At 35.1% G+C, this 26,049-nt stretch overlaps 2 protein-coding genes and 1 pseudogene across 2 annotated transcripts; 2 read left to right on the forward strand and 1 right to left on the reverse strand.

Annotated features, from left to right (window-relative positions):
• Window positions 1-25,978, forward strand: LOC120218161 (importin beta-like SAD2). Its single transcript, XM_039215129.1, has 24 exons — window positions 1-16; window positions 10,382-10,395; window positions 17,784-17,887; window positions 17,975-18,110; window positions 18,229-18,316; window positions 18,425-18,574; window positions 18,827-18,989; window positions 19,478-19,662; window positions 19,750-19,923; window positions 20,941-21,086; window positions 21,166-21,289; window positions 21,397-21,577; window positions 21,707-21,866; window positions 22,017-22,058; window positions 22,276-22,394; window positions 22,479-22,677; window positions 23,448-23,579; window positions 23,780-23,883; window positions 23,991-24,170; window positions 24,341-24,480; window positions 24,620-24,759; window positions 24,893-25,047; window positions 25,212-25,344; window positions 25,435-25,978. The coding sequence occupies exons 3-24, from the start codon at window positions 17,798-17,800 to the stop codon at window positions 25,599-25,601; spliced, it is 3,108 nt and encodes a 1,035-aa protein (XP_039071060.1). The 5' UTR covers window positions 1-16; window positions 10,382-10,395; window positions 17,784-17,797; the 3' UTR covers window positions 25,602-25,978.
• Window positions 4,440-11,808, forward strand: LOC120218165 (ras-related protein RABA5d-like). Its single transcript, XM_039215132.1, has 3 exons — window positions 4,440-4,638; window positions 9,685-9,828; window positions 11,371-11,808. The coding sequence occupies exons 1-3, from the start codon at window positions 4,562-4,564 to the stop codon at window positions 11,522-11,524; spliced, it is 375 nt and encodes a 124-aa protein (XP_039071063.1). The 5' UTR covers window positions 4,440-4,561; the 3' UTR covers window positions 11,525-11,808.
• LOC120218162 lies at window positions 12,901-15,499 on the reverse strand (annotated as a pseudogene).
• Window positions 25,979-26,049: the final 71 nt, after the last annotated feature.

Consider the following 26,049-nt stretch of genomic DNA (forward strand, 5'->3'; position numbering starts at 1 on the left):
ATTAAGTTTTGAAACTTTCAATGCGGATTTGTGGGACAATGTTTATGTTTTAAAATTATATCCCCATTATCATTTTGAATAATGACAACCTTTGATTATGTTTGACATTGTATTTGTTTTATATGGGAATAATGTAATTTTGTCTCTGAGTCATAATTTTTTTATTTGTGTCTACTTTTTTGTCTACAGCACTCTCATGTAGAGATGGACACAAAATGATATAATTAGTTTTCTCATTGTCTCGATATAAAATTAATTATTTTTTTATCAAATTCTGACTCATCATGATATTTTATGACGTTTCACTTATTCTAAAATTCATGGTAAATTTATTTTGACATGATGTAATTTTTTTCTTCATTTTATTCGATTTGATGAGAAATAACTGGAAAAAAATCTATACGAACATTATAGCTATTGTCTCTAAATATAAACATAGATAATTATAATAATAATTATGGCTCGAGTGGATTTCTTATTTTAAACTTAACTCTACATTAACCTAAACAAATTTCAAAAAATGAAAAATCAACCTTGTATGACTAGGTTAGGTTGAAACATGTCATGCTTGAGTAATATGAACGTCTCTACTTCCAAGACTTATATAATATTAGGATGATATCATCAAGAGAATTTAAAATAAGTTAAAAGTTGAATTTATCATGTGGTTTCAGTGATAAAACGGAATGTTATTCTCCTAAAGGTATTGGAAAAACTGGTTAGATATTAAATTCTTGAATGGGTTGGGGTTGTGTCTACTCCTCCAAAATTTTTGTGTCAAATATTTTTCGATCTAAATATTTTTTAAATTTCTATTTATTTTAAAATTATACAAATTAAGCCTGATCCTTAGTTTTTTATTGTTTGGATACTAATTATAATTATGCCAGTTTTGAAATTAAGCAAAATAGATCCTGACCCTCTTACTTTAAAATTTCATATCAGTACAATAATTAGACATTGATTGTGTTTTATTATCATTTATAAGTTTCATCTTGATTTCTTCTCTATTCAAGTATAAATCTATCAAACTCGATTTAAGATTAAACATAAAAGAAAATTTAAAAATAGATTCGATCCGACTCGACTTTAACTCTAACATCAACCTAACTAGAAGCGAAGAGAGGTTAGCTAGCAGCAAAGTGTGGAATATTAGTGCATGGTGCAGAGGTTACGTAGCCATCAACTTTATAATGATGGTTAAGTGAAACAATTATTTAATTAATGTACCAAAATACTTAGTGGGTCACAAAAGGCAATTATTGTGTGATTAATCAATAATCTAGTGTAATTTTTCAGTTAAGAAGTCCACCTTTGCCTGCTAAAGCTTACACAAAGAAATGTGGGTAAAAAATAAAATAAAATATTCTAACCCAAATTAATTACCCTAAAAGATATTGTGTAGCCACTAGGGCAATAGAATCTTGTGTTTCTTAAATGTGTTTAGTAAATGCTGTGATGATTAAAATTATTTACCACATGAAAGTGGATTTTAACTTGCTTTTAATAAACTAATTTAAATGCCATTTTCCGCAGCTAAGTATGACCAATAATTTGTGTAAAATTATGGCACCTTGATCATTGCTTTTACAGGTTCAATGGCTCCGTGGCAAATGCTTAGAGGGAACTTGAATTTTTTATTAAAAGTTATATGGGTTAAAATTCCAACTTTTATATTTATTAGATTTTGAAAAGAAAATACTATTCTAAAATCACGAGCGAATATTAATAATCAAATAGTCACACATAATTAATAAATTTAATCTTAAAAGTTACGGTGAATCGATGATGTGTTATATCATAATTCACTGATAATACATAAAAACATATATTTTTGGTACATCAAATATTAATCATTAAATTATTAATAATTATTTTGATAGAAATTATGACCTATATTACGTTTGACAATACCAGAAAATTTAGTGCTGTGACTCACTTGATAAAAAATAAAATTCAAAGAAAAATAAAGGATGTGTGGTGGATGAAGAGATTAGAAGTGTTTTATATTTACTTATTCTTAGTGTATGTATGTATGTATGTATGAGCTTTATTGTCTTTATTTCTATGTTTTTTAATATTATTTGATTGAGTGTTTTGAGTTTTTTTTATATGATCTTATTTTTATTATTTAGTGTATGATTTATGTTTTTCTATGTTCTTAAAAAATAAGCGATTTATATGATTAATTTACTTTAATATTTTGTAAACATTTTTAAGAAGTATAATTTTATTATATATGTACTTTTTATTAATTCACTATAATTAACCATTTTTGTTAATAACATGTAAGTACTCAAAGTTTCAAAACTACTTGTAAAGTTTCGATTGTGGTTTTTATGAATTAATGGTGTATGATTTTTGGCTTTTTGGTTATACTTTGTAAAATTAATATAATTAAAATATATGAAGCACTTTCCCAAAAGTGCGTATTACATTTATATCTTATCAACGTCAAATCAACAGTTAAATTCTGTGTTTTTGTCCAAAAAAAAAAACATGAGTTTCTTTTTCTTCTTTTTCTTATATCAAAATTAGTGATATTCTAAAATATAATTTGTTAACCTAATAATAAAGAATAGTAGGAATCGGTTATAATTATAAATTTTATTAATAACATAACTTATTAAGTTGGACAGAATAATATTTTTCAGTGTAATTAAAATAATTTTTTATAACATTTTCAGTTTTAAGTCCTAACTCTCGCAATAATTGCAATTGAAAGGTATACAAATTTATGTAATTTTTTAGGTTGAATATGATAATATTTTAAATTGAAATTATTTTAAATTAGTATTAAATTAGATTATCGCATGGTAGTACCACCCATCAAATCACAATTACATAACATGATCTCTAGAATATTTGTGATTAATTTACGAAGAGTAAAGATATCCCAAAAATATCTAACCAAAGTAAAATCATAATGTTAGTCTAAAGCCCAAAACATTAATAAAATTAGAATTATCGATATGCTTTCGACCCAGTAAAGGAATTTGGCTCAAATCCTATACTTTTGTTCTCTGATCTTACATGTTGTTTGGATTAAACGTTTTTGGGCCCAACCAATATATATAAGTTATCAATAACCTGCCCACCTGTTATCGATTGATCCAACGAGACGAGATGTAAATTTTTTTAATAAGAAAATGAATCTTAAAATGATAAAATTAAGTTGAAAAAGATAATTTTATAATAAATTTTTACAATACCTAATATGAATTAGTTAATAAATAAATTGAATATCGATAGATATACAAAATAACCATGTCTTATTTTAGTTTGAGATTAAGCTCATTAATTCAAAAAGTCAATTATCGAGTCGTTTAAGGGTTATGTTATTACGCAATAGGTATAAATTGAAGTGGTAAAAATCAATAACATAATTAGAATTAAGTACAAAGAAGGGTTAATTTGTTCTACATTAAAAAAAATAAGAATATATAAAGTATTTTAATGTAAAAAATAGGTTAAAAATATCAATATATTAAAGATCGATAGTTTATAACTATAAATGTAAACTAAATATATATTTATGACATATTCTTATAACAATTTAAACAAGAAGTTAGTCACTTGAGATCATACAATGACCATACAAGGAAAATCTTAAAAACTCATCCAAGAAACTCGAACAAAAGATAGATACGTACTGATCTGACTACATCGACAAACAAACTCAAACAATAGATCAAACTACTAAAAGATTACTGACAATCACAAATCAAAATCGAGAGATATGTGAAAAATATATTCAAATACAAACTGCGTATCTAAGTTAAATATAAGAGTCTATATGTATCTAAAGACTAACGACTATTTAAAATAAGTGAGTTTGTAAAACCCTAAAAAATATTTTCTAGCATCGCATGCCTCTTGCTCATTTTTTTTATTTGGTAAGTACATATACCAACCTTGGTAATAGTCGTTGACGGTATCTATTCTTTATATTTTTACTTTTTATATTATATCTTTAATTCTTTAAGTAGTGGGTCAATCGAGACCTCGGTTTACATTTGAATACGCAGTTTGTATTCGAAGATAATTTACTTATTATGGGTCGATTTTGATCTTAAATTGTCGGTGATATTTTTGTAGTTTGCTCTCATGTTATGTTCGTTTGTCGATATAGTGAGATCTATTCGTATATATATTTGTTTGAATTTTTGATGAGTTTTTAATTTTTTTACCTGATCCTTTTGTGATATTTAATTATTAATTTCTTGTATCACCGAATTTTAAAAAAATATCATAATTATATATTTAATTTACATTTATAATTTTAAATAATTTTTAATAAAAACAACGGTTTTCATCTGCGTAAAAAAATAGAATAATTTTGTTCATGGAACCTCATTTTGTTACAATAATTAATCAATAAAATAAATAGGCAAATCTCAAGAAAATCAATAATAAACTCACTTCATGCGCGGTACGTCTTTGCCAGCTTAGGTTCAGACAATACTCTCCCCACGTCCCGTTCTCCTGTCTCCATCTTCCCCTTCCTCTGTCTTAAAACCACAAAATCCCACTGGAAAAACAAACCGGGGGCCAAAGCCCCATGTCGGACTATGACGAAGACGGCAGCGAAGATTACCTTTTCAAGATAGTCATAATCGGGGACTCAGCCGTCGGCAAATCTGTTAAAAGTTTCAAAGTTTGGCAACCAACTTTGGAAAATGTTTTTTTCAAAGTTTGGTAAATGTTTCTTTGAAAAATGTTTTTCAAAGTTTGGTAAAATTTTGGTAGATGTTTGTTGAAAATAGGAATGGGTAAATTCACTTTAGTCATTGCACTTTAGGGTATTTTCAAAGATTAGTCCCTAAGTTTCTACTATAAATACCCTTACCCATTTAGCTTCAAAATCATCCCAAAACATTTCTTTCTTCCTATACTAGAGAGCTTTCTTGTGAGTAGTGAGTGTTTTGTAAACACCTGTAAATTTTCTCTCTTAGTAAAAGATCTGCAGCAGCCCGGAGACGTAAGCACAATTGGCTGAACTCCGTTATCAATTTTCGGGTATTATTTTTCCGCTTTTATTTTGCATTCTCACTAATCTGGTTATAGGGAAATTACTTGTACTCGGTTTATTTTCCTAACAACTGGTATCAGAGCTTTTGGTTGTGAATTTTGTCAAATTTTCTGCGAGGTTACTATTCATTACTATTCACGTGAATAGTGAATTTCGTGAATAGTGAAATTCGGTCGGCGATACGAGTTTGTCGACGGTGGTGTTCTAATACACAGTGATTCGCAAGAATTGTCAGAAACGATCCAAACGAAGCCAGATTCGAGTGGGAGCGATGGCTGCAGACGAAGGGAAGGTGAAAATTGAAAAGTTCGATGGTGCGGACTTTGGCTTTTGGAAGATGCAGATTGAAGATTTTTTGTACCAGAAAAATCTATATCAACCTCTCTCAGGAAAGCAACCAGAGGGCATGAAGGATGAAGATTGGGCTCTTCTCGACAGACAAGCCCTCGGAGTTATCCGACTGACGTTATCCCGCAATGTTGCTTTTAACATAGCAAAGGAAAAGACCACGGCGGGTCTTATGGCGGCTCTCTCCAGTATGTACGAGAAGCCATCGGCCTCAAACAAAGTTCATTTGATGAGGCGATTATTCAATTTGCGGATGACGGAAGGGGCATCGGTGGCACAACACCTAAATGAACTCAACACAATCACAACCCAGTTGAGTTCAGTGGAAATTGAGTTCGATGATGAAGTTCGAGCTTTAATTCTCTTATCATCTCTACCAGACAGTTGGAATGCTACTGTTACAGCAGTCAGCAGTTCGTCGGGAAACATCAAATTAAAATTCGACGATGTTCGGGATCTGGTACTGAGTGAAGAAATTCGACGGAGAGAATCGGGTGAAGCATCAACCTCCTCAGCCTTGCACACGGAGTCTAGAGGAAGAACTTCAGAAAGATATTCAAATCGTGGCAGATCAAAATCCAGACGGGAAAAATCTAGAACGGGAAAGAAAGATTTTACCTGTTATAATTGTGGCAAGAAAGGTCACTTTAAAAGAGATTGCCGAGCACTGAAGAAAGATACCGGTGCACAGGAATCTGCCAACGTGACAGAGGAGACAGGTGATGCCATGATTCTAAGCGTCAACAGTCCGATTGAATCATGGATCTTGGATTCAGGGGCATCTTTCCACTCCACCCCATGCCAAGAAATCATGGAGAACTATGTCAGTGGTGATTTTGGGAAGGTTCATCTTGCTGATGATGAAACCTTAAAGATCGTCGGAAAAGGAGACATCCGACTAAAGTTGCCAAACCAGACCACCTGGAAGCTGACAGGAGTGAGACATATTCCTGGCCTCAAAAGAAATCTGATTTCTGTTGGACAGCTTGATGGAGAAGGATATAGCACAACCTTTTCAGGCTGTGAATGGAAGATTACCAAAGGAGCACTCGTCATTGCTCGTGGTAAGAAGACTGGTACTCTCTATGTAACCTCAAATTTAGAGAATATCATTGCAGTAGCAGATGCTGATGGAAAATCAAACCTATGGCACCAAAGGCTTGGCCATATGAGCGAGAAAGGGATGAAGACACTTTTGTCAAAAGGGAAGCTGCCGGATCTAAAAAATGTAGATGTCGGACTATGCGAGGATTGCATCTTTGGCAAACAAAAGAAAGTCAGTTTTGCAAAGATTGGCAAGACACCCAAGGCAGAAAGGTTAGAATTGGTTCATACTGATGTATGGGGACCATCCCCAGTTCCATCTCTTGCAGGCTCACTATATTATGTCACCTTCATCGATGATTCAACAAGGAAGGTGTGGGTTTATTTTCTGAAGAAGAAATCAGAAGTCTTCGATATCTTCAGAAAATGGAAGGCCATGGTGGAAAATGAGACTGGTTTGAAAGTCAAGCAGTTGAGGTCTGACAATGGAGGAGAGTACAGAGACAGTAGATTCAGAGATTTCTGTGCAAACAATGGGATCAAGATGGAGACAACAGTTCCCAAGACACCGCAACATAATGGTGTAGCAGAGCGCATGAACAGAACTCTGAATGAACGTGCCAGAAGTATGAGGATACATGCCGGCTTGCCCAAATTTCTATGGGCTGAAGCAATCAACACTGCAGCTTACTTGATCAACCGTGGGCCCTCAGTTCCTTTGGATGGCAGAATACCAGAGGAAGTTTGGAGCAAGAAAGAAATAAACCTTTCACACTTAAGAGTGTTTGGTTGTATTTCTTATGTACACATAGACTCTGCTGAAAGAAGTAAGCTTGATGCTAAGTCCAACAAATGTGCCTTTGTTGGTTATGGCGGTGATGAGTTTGGTTACCGGTTTTGGGACTATGAAAATCGGAAGATCATCAGAAGCAGAGACGTCATTTTCAATGAAAATGTGATGTACAAAGATAGATCAACCGCAGAATCAAGTAATACCGAAGCTGAAACAAAGGAATTTGCTGAGTTCGAGGAGATTTCTGGAAATGATGTTCAGATCAATCCTGAAGCAGTTCAAGAAGAACCAGGCACACCAGAACTGAGACGCTCCTCCAGAATTCCTAAACCAACCCAACGGTATTCTCCTTCTTTACACTACTTGTTGCTGACTGACAATGGTGAACCAGAGTGCTATGATGAAGCAATGCAAGTGGAGGATTCAGTCAAGTGGGAGTCTTCCATGAAAGATGAGATGGACTCGCTTATGTCAAATCAGACATGGGAATTAGCTGAATTACCACCAGGCAAGAAAGCGCTCCACAACAAGTGGATTTACAGGATCAAAGAAGAGCACGATGGGAGCAAACGCTACAAAGCAAGATTGGTTGTCAAAGGCTTTCAGCAAAAAGAAGGTATTGACTACAATGAAATTTTCTCTCCAGTCGTAAAATTGTCTACAATCAGACTGGTGTTGAAAATTGTAGCTGCAGAGAATTTACATCTTGAGCAGTTAGATGTAAAGACAGCTTTCCTTCATGGTGATTTGGAGGAAGAAATCTATATGAGGCAGCCAGAAGGCTTCATAGAGGCAGACAAGAAAAACCTGGTATGCAGGTTGAAGAAGAGCTTGTATGGTTTAAAACAAGCTCCTAGACAGTGGTACAAGAAGTTCGATAGCTTCATGAGTAGCAGTGGTTTTATCCGATGCCAAGCAGATCATTGTTGCTACATCAAGAGGTTCGACAACAACTTCATTATTTTATTATTGTAAGTTGATGACATGCTCGTTGCAGGCTCAGACATGCAAGAGATTATACACTTGAAGCAAAAATTGTCGAAGCAGTTTGCTATGAAGGATCTGGGCGCTGCAAAGCAGATTCTTGGGATGAGGATCAAGAGAGACACAAAGTCGGGGACTTTGATGTTATCACAGGCTGAGTACATCAACAAAGTACTCTCCAGGTTCAACATGCAAGATGCTAAACCAGTAAGTACACCTTTAGGTGTTCATTTCAGACTCTCCAAAGACCAATCACCAAAGACGGAGGAAGAACGTGCACACATGGTGAAGGTGCCGTATGCCTCAGCAATTGGAAGTCTGATGTATGCCATGGTTTGTACCAGACCAGATATTGCTCATGCAGTGGGAGCTGTTAGCAGGTACATGAATAATCCGGGCAAGGTACACTGGGAAGCAGTCAAATGGATCCTCAGATATCTTCGTGGTACCACAAACAAAGCACTTTGTTTCAAAGGTGGAGATATGATACTGACAGGCTATGTAGATGCTGACTTAGCCGGAAATGTCGACATCAGAAGGAGCACTACAGGGTATGTCTATACTCTAGGAGGAACTGCAGTGAGTTGGGTTTCTCAACTACAGAAGATAGTTGCTCTCTCCACAACTGAAGCAGAATATGTCGCTGTTACGGAAGCCAGCAAGGAGATGGTTTGGCTCCAAAGTTTCTTGGAAGAGTTAGGCAAGAAACAAGAAAACAATATCTTGTATTGCGACAGTCAAAGTGCTATCCATCTAGCAAAGAATCCGTCTTTTCATTCCAGGACAAAGCACATACAATTGAGATATCATTTTATCCGGTCTCTTCTGGAAGATGGGATTTTGAAACTTGAAAAGATTAGTGGAGCTCAAAATCCGGCAGACATGTTGACAAAGACGGTGACTACGGACAAACTGAAGTTGTGTTCAACTTCAGTTGGCATGCTAGAATAACAAGACCAGACATGCTGCTGCATTGATCGAGGTGTGAAGACATATTAAAATCAGTCTTCAAGTGGGAGATTGTTAAAAGTTTCAAAGTTTGGCAACCAACTTTGGAAAATGTTTTTTTCAAAGTTTGGTAAATGTTTCTTTGAAAAATGTTTTTCAAAGTTTGGTAAAATTTTGGTAGATGTTTGTTGAAAATAGGAATGGGTAAATTCACTTTAGTCATTGCACTTTAGGGTATTTTCAAAGATTAGTCCCTAAGTTTCTACTATAAATACCCTTACCCATTTAGCTTCAAAATCATCCCAAAACATTTCTTTCTTCCTATACTAGAGAGCTTTCTTGTGAGTAGTGAGTGTTTTGTAAACACCTGTAAATTTTCTCTCTTAGTAAAAGATCTGCAGCAGCCCGGAGACGTAAGCACAATTGGCTGAACTCCGTTATCAATTTTCGGGTATTATTTTTCCGCTTTTATTTTGCATTCTCACTAATCTGGTTATAGGGAAATTACTTGTACTCGGTTTATTTTCCTAACAAAATCTAACCTCCTTTCACGCTACGCTCGCAATGAATTCAACCCACATTCCAAAGCTACCATTGGCGTCGAGTTCCAGACCCAAAGCATGCGAGTCTATGGAAAAGAAGTTAAAGCTAAGATTTGGGACACCGCTGGTCAAGAAAGGTTCCATGCCGTCACTTCAGCTTATTACAGAGGCGTTGTCGGTGCTCTTATTGCTTATGATATCAGCCGTTGAACTACATACGATAGTGTCGCTCGTTGCCTTTAAGATTTTTTTTAAATTACCCTTTTCTTTGTTTATGGTTTTAGTGTGCAATATCTGTGAATTATTATGGAATTTTAAGGGTTTTATTGGATTTTCTGTGGAATTTGAGGATTTTGAGGTTCTTTTCAGCTGTTGATGGTCTTCAGCTGGATTGGATTTTGATATTAGTTTGTGACTCAAATTGTACGGAAAAGTTTGTAGTGCAGCTTAATTGATAAAGAAATAAAACGGTATAACTTTATGCAGTTAGGGATATTGATAGAGGTTTGATGCACTCTCGTATAATCTTCCTGGATTTGCCTCTGACAGTAGATTTCTCTCATCTGTTGAATTTTTTCCTGATTTATTTCCTTTTTAGAATTTTCAGATAAATCTGTATGTTATTGTCTTTGCCATCATTTTCGTTTACTCGCCGAAACCTCTATGTTATTTCTTTTAAAAGGATTCTGATTTGATTGTGTTGCTTTTACTGATTCTTGTGGTTTAGGTTTAGAGTATTGGATCTGATGCTGAAATCATTGTAATGTAAGGCTCAAGTTGGAAGAATACTGAAAATAGCAGTGGCAAGTGTTAGTGTTAGTGTTACCTAAATATAGGTTAAATTCTAAGGATTTACTCACTCTACTTGTCTGATGGCTCGTTTTCGAATAGGTTGAGGTATGTCTAATAGTTAAATGGAGTTAGCAGAAAAAGTTACTCAAAGGATTTAAATGAGCAATTTGAAAACTAGAAGGATCAATTTTGAGAATCTGCACAAATTGATAAGTACAGGGACCTTATTTAGGATTTAACCAAAGTTGGCTAGGGACTGGTTTTCTGGCAGGGAATAACGTTTCAGTTTTGAAAAAGAAAATAATGGTTTATGAGTATTATTCTGAACCGAAGCTGCTCTCAACTTGGCGTTGGGACAGCCTACTATCCTACCTCCCCTTACCCCATTACATATGGGAATAAGGGCCAGCTAATTATTCCGAACCGAAACGTATTCAACTTCTATACCATTTAATTATTAACCGAACCAAATACTCGAGTTGAAACCGAACCAACTTCGATACCAAGTCGAACATTATGATTTGAGTTAGTTTTCAGTTTTATCGATTTCTTTGAATCAGTCATACTATATGATGCATTTAGGAAAGAAATTATCGTTCCCTATGGTGGATTTTATCCCTGAATGTAGCATTTGTTCATACAGGGTTTTTGTTAACTTGAATGTTGCAGATTCATACCTTGTGTCGCATATAGCTAGATAATGCATCTTTTTCGGATAGATTTATTCTACTTGAATTCCGAATTTCTGTGAATTCATACAGAAAACCATATGGTTGGTTTTGGTAACTTAGATTTAGAAGAAAGGAATTTGGAATTTCAAATTTTCTGTCCATTTTTATGCTTGATTGTGTTTATGCTAAGGAGGCTCACTTAACCTTTTGGTGCAGCTCATTGCGATTCGACGGTAGCGAGGATGTTGGTTCGCAACAAATGCAACCTCGAAACTATCCGAGATGGGAGTGTCGAAGAAGGCAAAACCCTAGCCGAAGAAGAAGACATGTTCTTCATGGAGACATCTGCTTTAGATTCAATGAATGTTAAGGAGGCGTTCGAGCTTGTTATACGAGAGATTTACAACAATGTCAGCAGGAAGCCGAATTAACCGTCAATCTTGTTGTTCCAGCTGATATATCATATTTTTCAGAAAGCGTACAAGATGAGCCCTTCCCATGGTTTTAATATTCAATTTAGTCAGTTTGTTCGGTTTTCCTCGTGTTTTCTCGACGGATATGTGTTATGGGAGTCGTTATTACCGAACAATACTGTATCATATGGTTAAATTATTGTCTTAACGTTAAAGAAACTAAGAACTAATTTTTAATTTATTATGGATTACAAGTTTTACCTGTTTAAAGTGAATCAGGCAGGCATACATTTTCACATTATAGTACTATACGATTGATTACTAATCAGGCTGTTACTAAAACTCAGGTGTGTGTTAGTCGATATGTTACTCATATTCTGTTGTATTTTTTTAGATGTTTTTGAGCCGTTAAAGACAGTTTATTTGGTTCGATTTTTCATTTTTTTTTATTAATTTTACCACTCCGAAAGATGCCAACCAATGGGGTATGCGTGAACTTAGAACATGATGTTGTAATTAGACTAGTCTAACTTCTCCAAGCTATTACCGATATAAGCTCGTCCATAGAAATTAGTGGGCCAAGCTTCATATAAATTCATATATATTATTTAAATTTGATTATAAAATGTAAAATTGATTTTTTCCCGATTAATAATGGTTTATATTGCACCAACATTCAAATTACAGCAGTTCACTGCAGAAATACAGAAACAAGGTTACAGTAGAAAAGAAACGAAACTCACGCCTAGCCTAGGCCTCAAGATCCCATTTCGTACAAAGAGCAGCATTTTCATTTCCCACCCTGCTTATACTCTTTCCCCTCAAACTAAGGCAAACAGATTCTTCACCAGTGCCATAATATCTGCTGCAGCAGAACGTTCAAGCTGCAGAAGCTGCCTTCGGTTCCTTTCCCTCCAAATCAAAGCAACGTAGTTGTTCCAGAAAATGTAAAAGAAACTCTGCTGACCAGGAAAACGAATTACATTGATAAATTTATTTCCGCCAACCAAACACCGGAAAATGTTTTCCAAAAGACCAATTAAAGTGAAACAGACATATTATAGACCCTTATTATTCATTACTACCACTCCAAATTAAATGCACAATCTGTTCCTGGACATGTATTCATTTCAACCAGTTTCTGTTCTCATGGTGAACAGGGAAGATATTCAACACAATCCAGCGCAGCATGCATAGAAATATAGGTGTAAATGATCAAAGTGTTCAATGAACACAAACCGAGTATGAACATCTTTAAAAATAAACAAACGAATACAAATACAAATACAACCTTACTCCTTTAAGCTCGATTCATTTACACCCCTACATAGAAATATGCAAGATGCCAGCCAGCCGGTCTGTTCTTTATGTCTCCTTTCTCCTGGTGCTTTCAGTTCCACGCATTTTGTTCCTAGTGCAGCAAAAAGCTCAGCTAAATTTCTGCAATTATCTCAACCATCAGTGTATCCAGGGATTACACATTCAATTGAAGAGGCTCAGGATTCTTATTCTGTTTATGTCTGCTTATAGAGAAATAATCATGTGTGATGTACATGAGAAAATCTAATACGAGGCTTTTCCCTGGTGTTGCTCCAAAAAATTCAACATCTCAATGTATGTTACGGTATGCTTGGTCCATGATTTTATAAAAAAACCTGGTCAAATTCAAAGGAGATCTTACTAAGCTTCAGACACCACATGAGTGCGCCCTTTTAGGCATCCCCTGCTTGCAAAAATGGGACAATAATACATTATTAGTAATGACATTTGGAATAAAGGCCATCTTAAGCAATTTTGCAGTTATGATCATGGCACAATCTAGTCTGTCTTTACAAACACCATTCATCATAGTGTTGTATGTCACGGTGTTTGGAACAACACCTGCTGACAGAAGTTGATCCAGTATCATCACAGCTCTATTCATTTTTCGACTACTACAGAAACCATGAATTCATATATTATAGGTTGTGATGTCTGGTTCCCACCCATTAGCATACATGCAATTCATAAACCGATCAACTTTAACCATGCTGAATGCTTCACCATACCCACTAATCAGAGTGTCGTATACGATATCAGGGACCAATCCTGCACGATGAATGTCCATAAATGCATCAAATGCTGATTTCATCCTGGCATGTTTACAAAATCCATTAAAGATGATATTGAAGGTAAAAATGTTGGGAACGAGACCCTTTTGCCTCATCTCTCTACCCAATTTCAGTGCTTCGTTTATCCTTCTATGGTTACAGAACCCACTAATCAAGGAGTTATATACAGAATTATTTGGAATTAATCCTTTGTTTGACATTTCAAGAAACAAATTATAGGCCTCCTCATTTAGACCAGCTTTAGAAAGTCCATTGATAAAGGCTGAGAATGCAACAGCGTCGGGATATCCCCCTATGTAGCATTTCGTTCCATATACCTTGAGACCCTACTAAATCTCCCTTCCTCAGCCACTCTATTGATCGGAAAACCCTTATGCATCATCTTATACAAGATCTCCCTGGCTTCCGGCAGCCTCCCGTTCCTGGATAAACCCATGAGCAAAGAACCACATGTGGAAGATGATGGAGTCAGGCTGAATTTCATCATAAATTTAAAGACTTCGTAGGCATCCTCTACTAAGCCTGCTCTGCTATATGCAGCAATGATAGAGTTAAAAGCAACAATACTTGGCTTCATCCCTCTCTCCAGCATATTTTCTAAAAATTTCATGGCTTCATCCACAAGGCCTCCCCAACATAACCCTGCAACTGAAATATCACACAATGAATGATCGGGAAGCAAATCCGGAACCAATAACTCTCTCAGCAACCTATCTCCATCCTCTTTCCGTCCATACTTGAAATGCCCTGCAACCAAAATATTAACAGTTACGGCATCGGGAATTATACCCTGGATTTCATTTCTTCATATACCATGTTTGCATGACCAACATCCCTTGCCTTAACATACCCATTTATTAAGGTATTGTAGATTGCAACATTAGGAGAAAGACCAATATCTTGAATCTCATTAACAACCTTCCTTGCCTCCACCAAATTTCCCTCTGAACACAAGGCATTAACAATTATATTAAACGTAAATATGCTCCGCTTACAACCCCTCTCGATCATCAATTGGACCCAATTAAGTGCATTCAAAGTCCATCCACTGATGCAATTGGCATTTATTAGAATATTATATGAACAAACATCCGGATCACACTTATACTTCCCCATCACATTAAGCAAACTCTGGGCAGTCCCAAGATGACCATTTCTGCAAAAACCAAGAATCATGGCATTGAAAGTATAATTGGAAGGACAGGGTCCTTCACGGATCATATCCCTAAAAAGCTTCCACACACTACCATAGTCACCAACTCTTAGCAAAAACTCGAAAAGAATTGTCATTGCAGAAGAACTTGGCACCGCATCCACCTCCCTCATCCTGCTCAAAATCCCCAAAGCCCGTGAACCCATGCCTGCAATCAGAAAAGCTCGCATAAGCTTATCGAGAACCGAGAAATCCGACTCATATTTATGGCGACCTTCCCACATAAACTTCACCAAATCCTCACTCCTAGTTTCTCCAATTCTACTGATTACCCAGGAAATCACATCTTGGGCAAGATACCTGAGGTTCCGAGCCGCTAAAATATGCGCAACTGTGCAAGAATATCTGATAGCATCCTCGGAATCATCCCTAAATGCAAACCTAAAGAATGCAAATGCGGTCTCTCTGGTTCCTAAAAGGTTCACGATTCTGACTAATAAATTTGGGCAGAACTTGTAAGAAAAAACTTCCAATAAATATCCATGCCGCAACTTGATAAGCTTTGATAGGCCAACAGTTACTCTACGGCGTTCATTCAAATTAATGAAGTTGAAAGAGTTGATGGAAGCTGCTTCATTAGAGTTACAAAAAGGGGAAAACTGATTCAATTAATCGAAGTCCGAATAAGTAGAAGAATGTCGAGTTTGGATGTTTGGGGTAAGATTGAATAAAATTAGGGTTTGTAAGGAGTGAGTACAATGTAGCCTTCGTTTTGGTAAAGAATTGAGATGGACAGGGGAGTGATGCAGCTGGAAAGTAATGACCATGCACATGCACCGTGATTTAGCAGACATGCAGAGTAACGCAATCAATTCCAGTTTCAGACAAGTTAAAAATAATAATAAACCAGCCATCCATTTTACAGCTAAAAACATAGGGTTTAAATACACTTTTTCCATCCATTTTATAGCTAAAAACTTCTAGGATTTAATTTTTTTCATTTTAAATATTAACCATTAATGTGTTAAGAAGTGAGAGTTTTAATCTCGTTGTTGTTCTTCAAGTTGTTCTTAATCTCAATGTATTCATTAAATTAATATTTTATTTTAACAATAAAATTTAATAAGATATTCATTTATTTTCCTTTTTATTTATAAATTTACCTACCTTTTAAGGTATTTATTTTAATAAACCTCGTGCATTTCATATACTCCTTCAAACATAAGGTTGCTGCAAGCCAATATTTGAAATTGCACTAAAAAATTCAAAGAGATAAAATATTTTATTTGAAGCCCCGACATACCAATGATGTAGGGTGATTGAGTTGAGAATTCTCCACCCTTACTTTGCTAGAAGTGCTGCATAAATTTTGATAAATCCCACAAACCTAAACCTCATTCTTTTAACTTGCTTAATTGCTCTCACGAGCACCAATGGATCTCCTTTTTCTTTTTGAACTTTTCCCATCAGAATCGTATCATAGTTATGTCCAACTCATTGCATAAAATCTTCAACAATAAGGAATAATTTATAGCAAAAATGATAAGACCCTTAACACTAATTTTATGAAAATTTCTTTACCTCATTGCGGTAACACCCTTGTACTCCATGCAGCCATGGTTAGGTTGTCAGAGGTCATGTGTAAATTTTTGTAAAGAGGTCTTTAGATCTCAAATTTATTTTTCTGATATAATAAATGACTAATTTCATTAACTTAAAAAATTGATAGATATACTCTATTTCGGGTCTCTGTGCAAATTTGAACTTGTTTTTCCAAAAAATAATTTTGCTTGTTAACGAGATTCAAACTTAGGATCAACAAAGTAATGAGCCCAATGATCTAGTTACTACTCTATACCTATTTTTTTTGTTTCTTAATGACAACAACTGATAAATATACTCTATTTCGGAGTCTCTATTTTTTGAAGCCCTACGCTGTTGTGCACTATAAATTCGGGTCTGTAACCTCTCTTTCATCGTCACAAAAACTTATCTCTTCTTTCTTCCTTTTATACACTATCTTCATGCTAGAAATCTAAATGAAGCCCCTTTATTTAGCTATTATTCCCTTTATTCTCTCCTCTGGTACTTGGTTGTTTTTTTACTCTTTCTCTAACACATACATGAAATACAAGAGTCTTTAATCCCAAATAATATTGTAGGAGAATTTAAGGACAATTTAAAGTATGGAAACATGAAAGAGGTCCTTAACATCTAACTTCAATCTATATAACATGAAAAAGGAGGGAGGATAAACAATGAAGGGGAGAGAGAGAAAAAAAAAGAAGAAGACAAAGGTGAAAAGTAATTAATCTTTTCACCTAAAATCAACAAAATTTTAGGAAATCTACTTATTTTTAATAACAATTTAATTGTACTTTTGAATATTTCTTAGTCATTTTCTATGCGAAAGTCTCATTTTATGACTAATAGAGTTCGAATTACATTCAATTAGACTAACATTCAACACAACGACTCTAATTATCAATTCCTATTGCATTATATAATCGTATACATATGTTTTAATTGAATTTTAATTTTATAAATTATTATCATAATCAACGATATGAAATTTTATGATTATATATTAGAAATATATAAATGAAAATTTATCTATTTATTTTCTAAATATGTGTAATTAAATAAAGATGGTTTTATATATTAAATTGTATAAAAATCAAAATTGTATGTATATATTTGATATTTAATCCCTTATTATTTCTTATATAATTAAAACCCTAGTGTTTAAATAGTCCTTTTTCCATCCTAAGGCTGTAGCTGTATTATCAGCAAACATCTATTCTTCTTCTTCTTCTTCTTCTTCTTCTTCTTCTTCTTCTTCTTCTTTTCTTTTAATTTTCTCTCATTCTTTGAACCTTTTAAATCCTAGAATCTTATCAGTGAGTCTAGGGTTTAGATATTTTTGTTTAAATAAGTTTCAAAGAAAATTTAATCACTGTTAAAAAATGGATGTTCCAAGTCTGGTTGTTGTTCTCCAGGCTGCTCTCAGTCCCAATCCTGCTGAACGCAAAGCTGCTGAAGAAAGCCTCAATAAGGTTTGTTGTATTCATTATTTTTTAATTTTTTTATTAATTGACTCTGAATATTAGATCAAAAGATTGATTTTTTTTGTTTGATTTCAGTATCAGTATACGCCTCAGCATCTGGTGAGACTGTTGCAGATCGTCATTGAAAATAATTGTCCTATTGCGGTTCGTCAAGTTGCTTCTATTCAGTTCAAGAACTTCATTGCCAAGAATTGGGCTCCTCTTGATCCAAGTATAAATTCTCAATCAATAAGCCAACAATTGTATCTTTCATTTAAAAAAAAAAATAGATATTCGGGTTTATGTTTATGAATATGATTATACTTCCTTTTGTTTTTTAATGAATGTAGACGAGCCGCAGAAAATTCTGCAAAGTGACAAAGATGTGGTTCGTGATCATATTCTCGTATTTGTAGCTCAAGTTCCTCCTTTGTTGAGGTATCCCTGTTTGTTGTCCCTCTTGGTTGTTTGTTTAGAATTGTTACCAAATGTTATTCGGCAACTTGCGCGTAAGTTGCTTTGTGCATCACGTCGGTTTGTTTGCAGGGTGCAATTGGGTGAGTGTCTCAAGACGATTATTCATGCGGATTATCCAGAGCAGTGGCCACGGCTTCTGGATTGGGTGAAGCATAACCTGCAGGATCAGCAGGTTTATGGGGCTTTGTTTGTGTTGCAGATACTTGCTAGAAAATATGAGTAAGTTTATATCGTATTTTTCTCTTTTTGGTCGCAAAAGTTCTCTATGAATTCAGTTGGTGATTTTGATGTTCTTTATAATGTAAATTGCTCACCGAAGGCGATGTTTTTTTATTTGTTTATTCAATTAACAGTATTCGATGGCCTTAATGCGCGACTAGAATACGTGCTAGCAGGCAGCTTTTTCCATTTGAAACCGCTATGATGATTTATGTTGTTCTTCTATTGTCATCATTTTCTTTATCGTTCTAGGTTCAAGTCAGAGGAGGAGAGAACTCCAGTTCACCACATTGTTGAGGAGACATTTCCTCATCTTCTCAATATATTCAACAGACTTGTTCAGATTGAAAAACCAGCAGTGGAAGTGGCAGATTTGATAAAGCTTATTTGTAAAATTTTCTGGTCATCTATCTATGTAAGTTATCAATTTTTTTTGTTCTCTTCGTTGCTTGCGGATATCAAAGGACACTTTCTGACATTTTCTTCTTTTTGTTTATTCCCTCTTTTTCCCCCTATTATTTTTTCTCTATAATTTTATTTCTAGATGACACTATTGGCATATTTTTCGAAGAAATTGTTTATTTAAAATTATATGTATTATTTTTAAACAATCAATGTGTTTTTGTAGTGGATTTTATGATTTTATTTAACTCTATTGCCAGGAATTCTGCTTTCCCTTGTCTTGTTTGTTCGTACGTTGAAAGGTTCATAGTCAAGTTACTAGCATGCTAAATAATCCATTTTGTTGCATCTTATTGTTATACATATATCTTTAGGTGAAATTATGTGCCAAATATTTTGAGCAGAATTGTTAGTACGGTGTTTTATGTCTTACTGTAGCTAGTTTGTGATTTGTTCTTATGATTGACATGGCATCTTTGGGATATTGCTTCTACTTTTCAGTTGGAGATTCCTAAGCAGTTACTTGATCCTAATGCCTTCAATGCTTGGATGATGCTTTTCTTAAATGTTTTGGAGAGGTCTGTTCCCGTGGAAGGCCAACCTGTAGATCCCGAGCTCAGGAAATCATGGGGGTGGTGGAAGGTGAAAAAATGGATTGTTCACATTTTAAATAGGCTATATACTAGGTAAGCATGAAAACTCGAACACAGTTTGGAGTTATTGTAGCCCTTGAGTTACCAAGCTAATTTGTGATTTTGGCGGCTATTTTATAGGTTTGGAGATTTAAAGCTTAGGAATCCAGAAAACAGGGCTTTTGCCCAAATGTTCCAAAAGAACTACGCAGGGAAAATTTTGGAATGCCACTTAAACTTATTGGGTGTCATTCATGTCGGTGGATATCTCCCTAACAGAGTTACCAACCTTATTCTTCAATATCTAAGCAACAGGTTTGCAATGTGTTTATGCATGAATCATGTCAGTAACTGGTGCTTTTGATTTTCTTAGTCAGCTTAGCTTAAGATGTTTAGTGAGAGGCGAGCTGCAATTACTTTGGGATAACTGGCCCATCCACTTTTTCTTGGCTAATAGTTAGCTGCTTTTAACTGAAAGATTATGTTTTGAATGTTTTCTTTCCATTGCTGCCTGTTACTTTCTATCTGTTGCTGATTGAGAAATGTGCTTGAGCTTCATGGTGGATTTTTGACTACCCGGAAGTGCTAATTGTATCATGTTAACACTTAACATAAACACTAACACATGAAAACAATGAATTTTTGCTGTTGCAATGCCAGTTCGAATAATTTCTTTCTGTTTAATTTAAACAAGCCAAGCCTGTCATGCTCATCACTACTTTGCCATATTTTAAGATGGTAGGGTTCCTTGGTCACATTAAAAACCGAGAAGAAAGAAAAGTCAAGTCTCACCTTGGGTTCCTCGGGAGCTTCACTCAAGGATGATTGTGTCTCACTACCACAAAAGTTTTAAGCTTAAATTTAAATGTATGGCTATACCCTTTATCGAAGGGTTCATTAATTCATATAGACCCTTAACAAGCTTTTCTTGACCAGAAACTAAAGAAAATGAAAAAGAAGAAAACAAACAAACTTGATTTGTAAACAAAATCTAATTGGGTAAGGAAAACAGCACTAAGATGATGAACCCTCAATAATTGTAAAATACTACATATAGCCCTACACCTATTACGTATTAAAATTAAGCTCCATAAAATTAACAATTGTATCAGAATAAAGTCTCAAGGATCTTATAATTAGCTTCGTAGCATTCCCCAACTCCTGTGTTTTCATATTGCAAATTGTTTTTAATTTAGAAACTGCTCAAGTAAATTGATACTATAATTAGCTTCTTAGCATTCCACATTGCCCGTGTTTTCATATTTCAATTTGTTTCTAATTTAGAAATGTTCCTAATGGATTCTGACAAAATTATCATTCGTATAAATGCAGCATATCAAAAAATAGCATGTACACTTTATTGCAACCACAACTTGATGTTCTTCTTTTTGAGATAGTCTTCCCTCTCATGTGCTTCAATGACAATGATCAGAAGCTTTGGGAGGAAGATCCACATGAGTATGTAAGGAAGGGCTATGGTAAGCTCCTAAACCTAGTGTGCTTGTTGCAAAACTTTGAATGGCCACATTGGTCATACATCCTATTTTTGCACTCCAGATATTATTGAAGATTTATATAGTCCAAGGACTGCTTCCATGGACTTTGTCAGCGAGTTAGTCAGAAAACGCGGTAAAGAGAATCTTCAAAAGTTTATTCAATTCATTGTGGAAATTTTCAAGAGGTATTATGTTACTTTTGAAGCATATATCGAAGAGATTGTTGGTATTCTTTGATGTTGACTTTTTTATGTTTTGTTGGTATATTCATGCCTTCCTTTTCTTGTTCCAGATATGATGAAGCACCGCTAGAATATAAGCCCTACCGACAGAAGGATGGTGCTCTACTTGCCGTTGGAGCGCTTTGTGATAAACTGAAACAAACTGAGCCCTATAAATCTGAATTGGAACATATGTTGATTCAACATGTTTTCCCAGAGTTCCGCAGTCCTGTTGGTCATCTTAGAGCCAAGGTTTGATTTCATTTTTTTTAATCTTGGGGGCTTCTTAATCTTCCCCTTTCAGCGTTTTCAAGATTTCACATACACATTTGCATTTGTGAGAATTTTCTTGGATTTATAACTTTTTTATTTTGTTATTAGGCGGCATGGGTAGCAGGACAATATGCCCATGTAAACTTCTCTGACAAGAATAATTTCCTCCAAGCACTTCATAGTGTTGTTTCTGGGCTGCGTGATCCAGAACTTCCTGTTCGAGTTGATTCAGTTTTTGCATTGAGATCATTTGTTGAAGCTTGCAAAGGTAGGTAGCTGATACTTTTGCTTTGAACTTTATTTTATATTTTATGTCAGTTGATTTTGGATTGAGCAAACTTGGGTTAAGTCACTGCACACAGGTTTGTTTAATTGGAGTGTTGACTGTGTAACTGAAAAGAAGTTATTTTATTTGCAGATTTAAATGATATTCGTCCTATTCTTCCTCAGCTACTTGATGGTAAGTGGTATTTAGTACTTGTAACATCTTATTAGCAGCTTTTATTATCTGATAGTCATCTCAACTTTAACTTGGCTCTTGGGAACACTGCTGTTGGCTTTTCTTCTTTTCTCAACTTTCGGATCGTGTATATGGTTATATTGAGCATTCACATAATACACGGTTACTTTGATCATCAACCGTCTTGGTGAATAGATTGCAACTTCATTTCTTCCAGAGATTTTTAAACTTATGAATGAGGTTGAGAACGAGGACCTTGTTTTTACCCTGGAGACTATAGTTGACAAGTTTGGGGAGGAGATGGCGCCTTACGCTCTTGGATTATGTCAGAATTTGGTAATGCATGTTTTCTTTATTTCTTTTAAATTACTGAGTTTTAATTGTCTAGTCCTGCAACTATAATGGTGTCTCTGCTTTTAGGCAGCTGCATTTTGGAGGTGTATGAACACGGCAGAAGCTGATGATGAAGTTGATGATCCTGGTGCTCTGGCTGCAGTTGGCTGTTTACGTGCCATAGGCACAATACTTGAATCGGTTAGCAGGCTTTCTCACCTGTTTGTTCAGGTTGAGCCTACTTTGCTTCCAATCATGCAAAGAATGTTGACAACCGATGGACAAGGTAAGTACAGATATCTCTCTTTTCTTCCCCTGTTTCAGCGAGTCTTTTTAATTTTTTTCTTAGTAGTATTACATACTGTTGCAACCAGAAATGAGTATGATGGTAAATGAGACTGGATTGAGAATCTTAAGTTGAGAAATGATATTTCAAGCTGCTATTGTTTAGATGCTGTTTTTTCATAAGATTTTCAAGTTATTAGCTTTATGGATATCGGTTGTGGACAAGTTGAAGAGAAATGGATGTTTTTGTTCTATCGCTATTGACATGTAATATTTAACTGTCTCTTGATATCACCAACTCTTTAATTATGTTTTTGACTTTTTAAAATTTTATATTGGATGAAAGAACAACTTGCTGACCCTAGCCAGTGCAAGTTGGTTTTAGAATTGCATTAGAGTATCACTAACCACTACAAATGTAGTTTGATCTTGAATGTGTTTGTGTATTATTAGATATTCTTCATAAATACATTATACTTTGCAAAAATAATAATAAAAATTGACTGAAAAGTTTTTAACTTTTTGACAAGTTAGTAGCAGGCGTGCTCAAAGTAAATCTAGTGTTGTAAAGATACCTTTAACCCTTTATCAGTAATCAGTATTGTTGAACTTGTAAGAACCAATTTCTTATAATGCTGAAGAAAATGTAAAAGTGAGTTGATAAAATATATTATCAAATAGTTTATTGGATTGGCTTTTATGAGATGGTATATGGTCTTATATCATTTTATAGGGTCATTACATTGAACTTCCTTTTATATTCTTCTGCAGAGGTTTTTGAAGAAGTCTTGGAGATCGTTTCATATATGACCTTCTTTTCTCCGACTATATCGTTGGATATGTGGAGCCTTTGGCCGTTGATGAGTGAAGCATTAGCTGATTGGGCAATAGACTTCTTTCCAAGTATGATTTGATTTGACTTTCCTTTTGCCTTAGTTCCTTCATTATTTTCATATCTGAATGTTTTGGGAATTTGTAACTAGACGTTATAGATTAACACTTCTTGGGAATTTCTGCTTTATGCTTGTTTGCCTAACATCGCATTGTCAACTAAATCAATTCTGTATATTTGTGTTGTTTCTAAGTGGCTGTTTCATGCACAGATATTTTGGTTCCTTTGGACAACTATGTATCTAGGGGAACTGCACATTTTCTTACTTGCAAGGAACCTGACTACCAGCAAAGTCTTTGGAATATGATTTCATCTGTGAGTGCATTTTTAGTTATAAAAAGATGCCTGTAGATGGAAAACTTTGGAATATGTCGATCTCCTCTGCCATGTAACACCAATGTCATTTACTTTTTCTTTTGCAGATTATGGCTGATAAAAATTTAGAGGACAATGATATTGAACCAGCCCCAAAGCTGATTGAAGTAGTGTTTCAAAACTGTAGAGGGCAGGTGGATCACTGGGTTGAGCCATATTTAAGAATCACACTTGATCGATTGCAACGAACGGAGAAATCACAGTTGAAATGTCTTCTTGTACAAGTGGTAAGGTGTTAAAGATCTGGTTGTATTCTTTTGCAACAAGTCATTCATGTGCTCATGTCATATATATTACGCATTTTCCTGTTGCTTTTCTTCAGTCAGAAATGCTTTGTATTCCTGGAAACGTTTTTGGTCTATGATTACCTAACACTGCACTTGTCTTCTTTAACCAGATTGCCAATGCAGTCTATTACAATGCACCTTTGACACTCAGCATATTGAATAAGTTTGCTGTTACAACAGAAGTGTTCAACCTTTGGTTCCAATTGTTGCAACAAGTCAGGAAGAGTGGTGTACGGGCCAATTTTAAGCGGTACGTAGTTTTGTATTTGCTTTGATCATTTTCAATGTCAGTCTGTGCTAGCCTTAAGCATTATATTATTTGTTTTACATTGAAGTTCACACGTCGGGTATTGTCTGGCTATACTTAACAAGTTATCTGGCTTCTACAGGGAACATGATAAGAAAGTGTGCATCTTGGGTCTTACGTCACTTCTTGCACTTCCCAGTGAACAGATAGCAGGGGAGGCTCTTGGGCGTGTATTCAGGACTTCCCTTGATCTCCTGGTTGCGTATAAGGATCAAATTGCAGGTTTCTATTTCTCCTATTTTTATCCTATTTTTATTTGTATTTCGAGAGAGGGTTGGGGGGTTGCTTTCTTTTTTGAGATTGTATCCTTTCATCTTTCTCTGTTATTTATTCCATGCATTATTTGTGCAAGAAGAAGCTGCAAAGGAAGAAGAGGCTGAAGATGATGATGACATGGATGGTTTCCAGACTGACGATGATGACGAGGATGGTTCTGACAGGGAAATGGGAGTCGATGCAGAGGATGAAAATGAAGCTGATAGCCTCAGACTTCAAAAAATAGCTGCCCAGGTATGCCTTGTTTTGATTCTTGAAGTCCTGAGATTATGCCCTTGGGGAAATGTCTTGCTACCATACATGAATGTTGCTACTGATGACTTGCTTGGAAAGGATTGCTAGAATCAATAACTTTCCAATCCTTCATTTCACTCTACCTGTCCTTATTTTCTCTGTAGGCTAAAGCTTTCCGTGCTGCTGCTGCTGATGAGGACGATGAGGACTCTGATGATGATTTTAGTGATGATGAAGAGATGCAGTCACCAATCGATGATGTTGACCCTTTTATTTTCTTTGTAGACATTGTCAAGGGTACATGTTTTTAGTCTTGTTTCCATACATCTGCTTTTGTCGATTTTGCCTCGGCATTATTTTAAATGAGGACCTTTTTCTTTCCTTTAGCTCTTCAAGCATCAGATCCTATGAAGTTTCAGAACCTTATGCAGACACTGGATTTCCATTATCAAGCTCTTGCAAATGGCGTTGCTCAACATGCTGAACAGCGGAAAGCTGAGATCGAAAAGGAGAACATGGAGAAGGCTTCTGCTGCAGCTGCTCCACCATCATGAGTTTGGCTTTGTCTTGAATTTTCGGTTCTCGCTACAAGTACATCGATAATCTCTTTTCATTTAGAAATGGTTTTATGAAACCGTGATTTGTTTCCAGTCCCAAAGTGATCAAGCACCGAAAGGCTTACGTCAAATCCATGGAGCTGTGTATAAAAGCTACTCGTTCATCCGCCGAACGCGGATTTACGAACTCTTAATTTTCCACTTTTATCAGGTTATGATTTTAGTCGAGTGATCTGGCAATTCTTTTGGCAGAAGATGCCCGGTCTCCGCTGGTTTGTGTTTGCTTCCCTTAGTCCTTCCATTCCTCATTTTATCTGCCATACTTTCACACTATTCGTAAAAATTTTGGTTGCCGATTTGTATGAATATGACGTCATATTTATTCTTTTTCATATTATGGGATTAATGGAGAGAAAAAAAAATCTTGGGATGATTGTTGGATACG

This window comes from Hibiscus syriacus, unplaced genomic scaffold, assembly GCF_006381635.1.
Source record: "Hibiscus syriacus cultivar Baekdansim isolate YM2019G1 unplaced genomic scaffold, ASM638163v2 tig00110195_pilon, whole genome shotgun sequence".
NCBI classification, from domain to species: Eukaryota; Viridiplantae; Streptophyta; class Magnoliopsida; order Malvales; family Malvaceae; genus Hibiscus; species Hibiscus syriacus.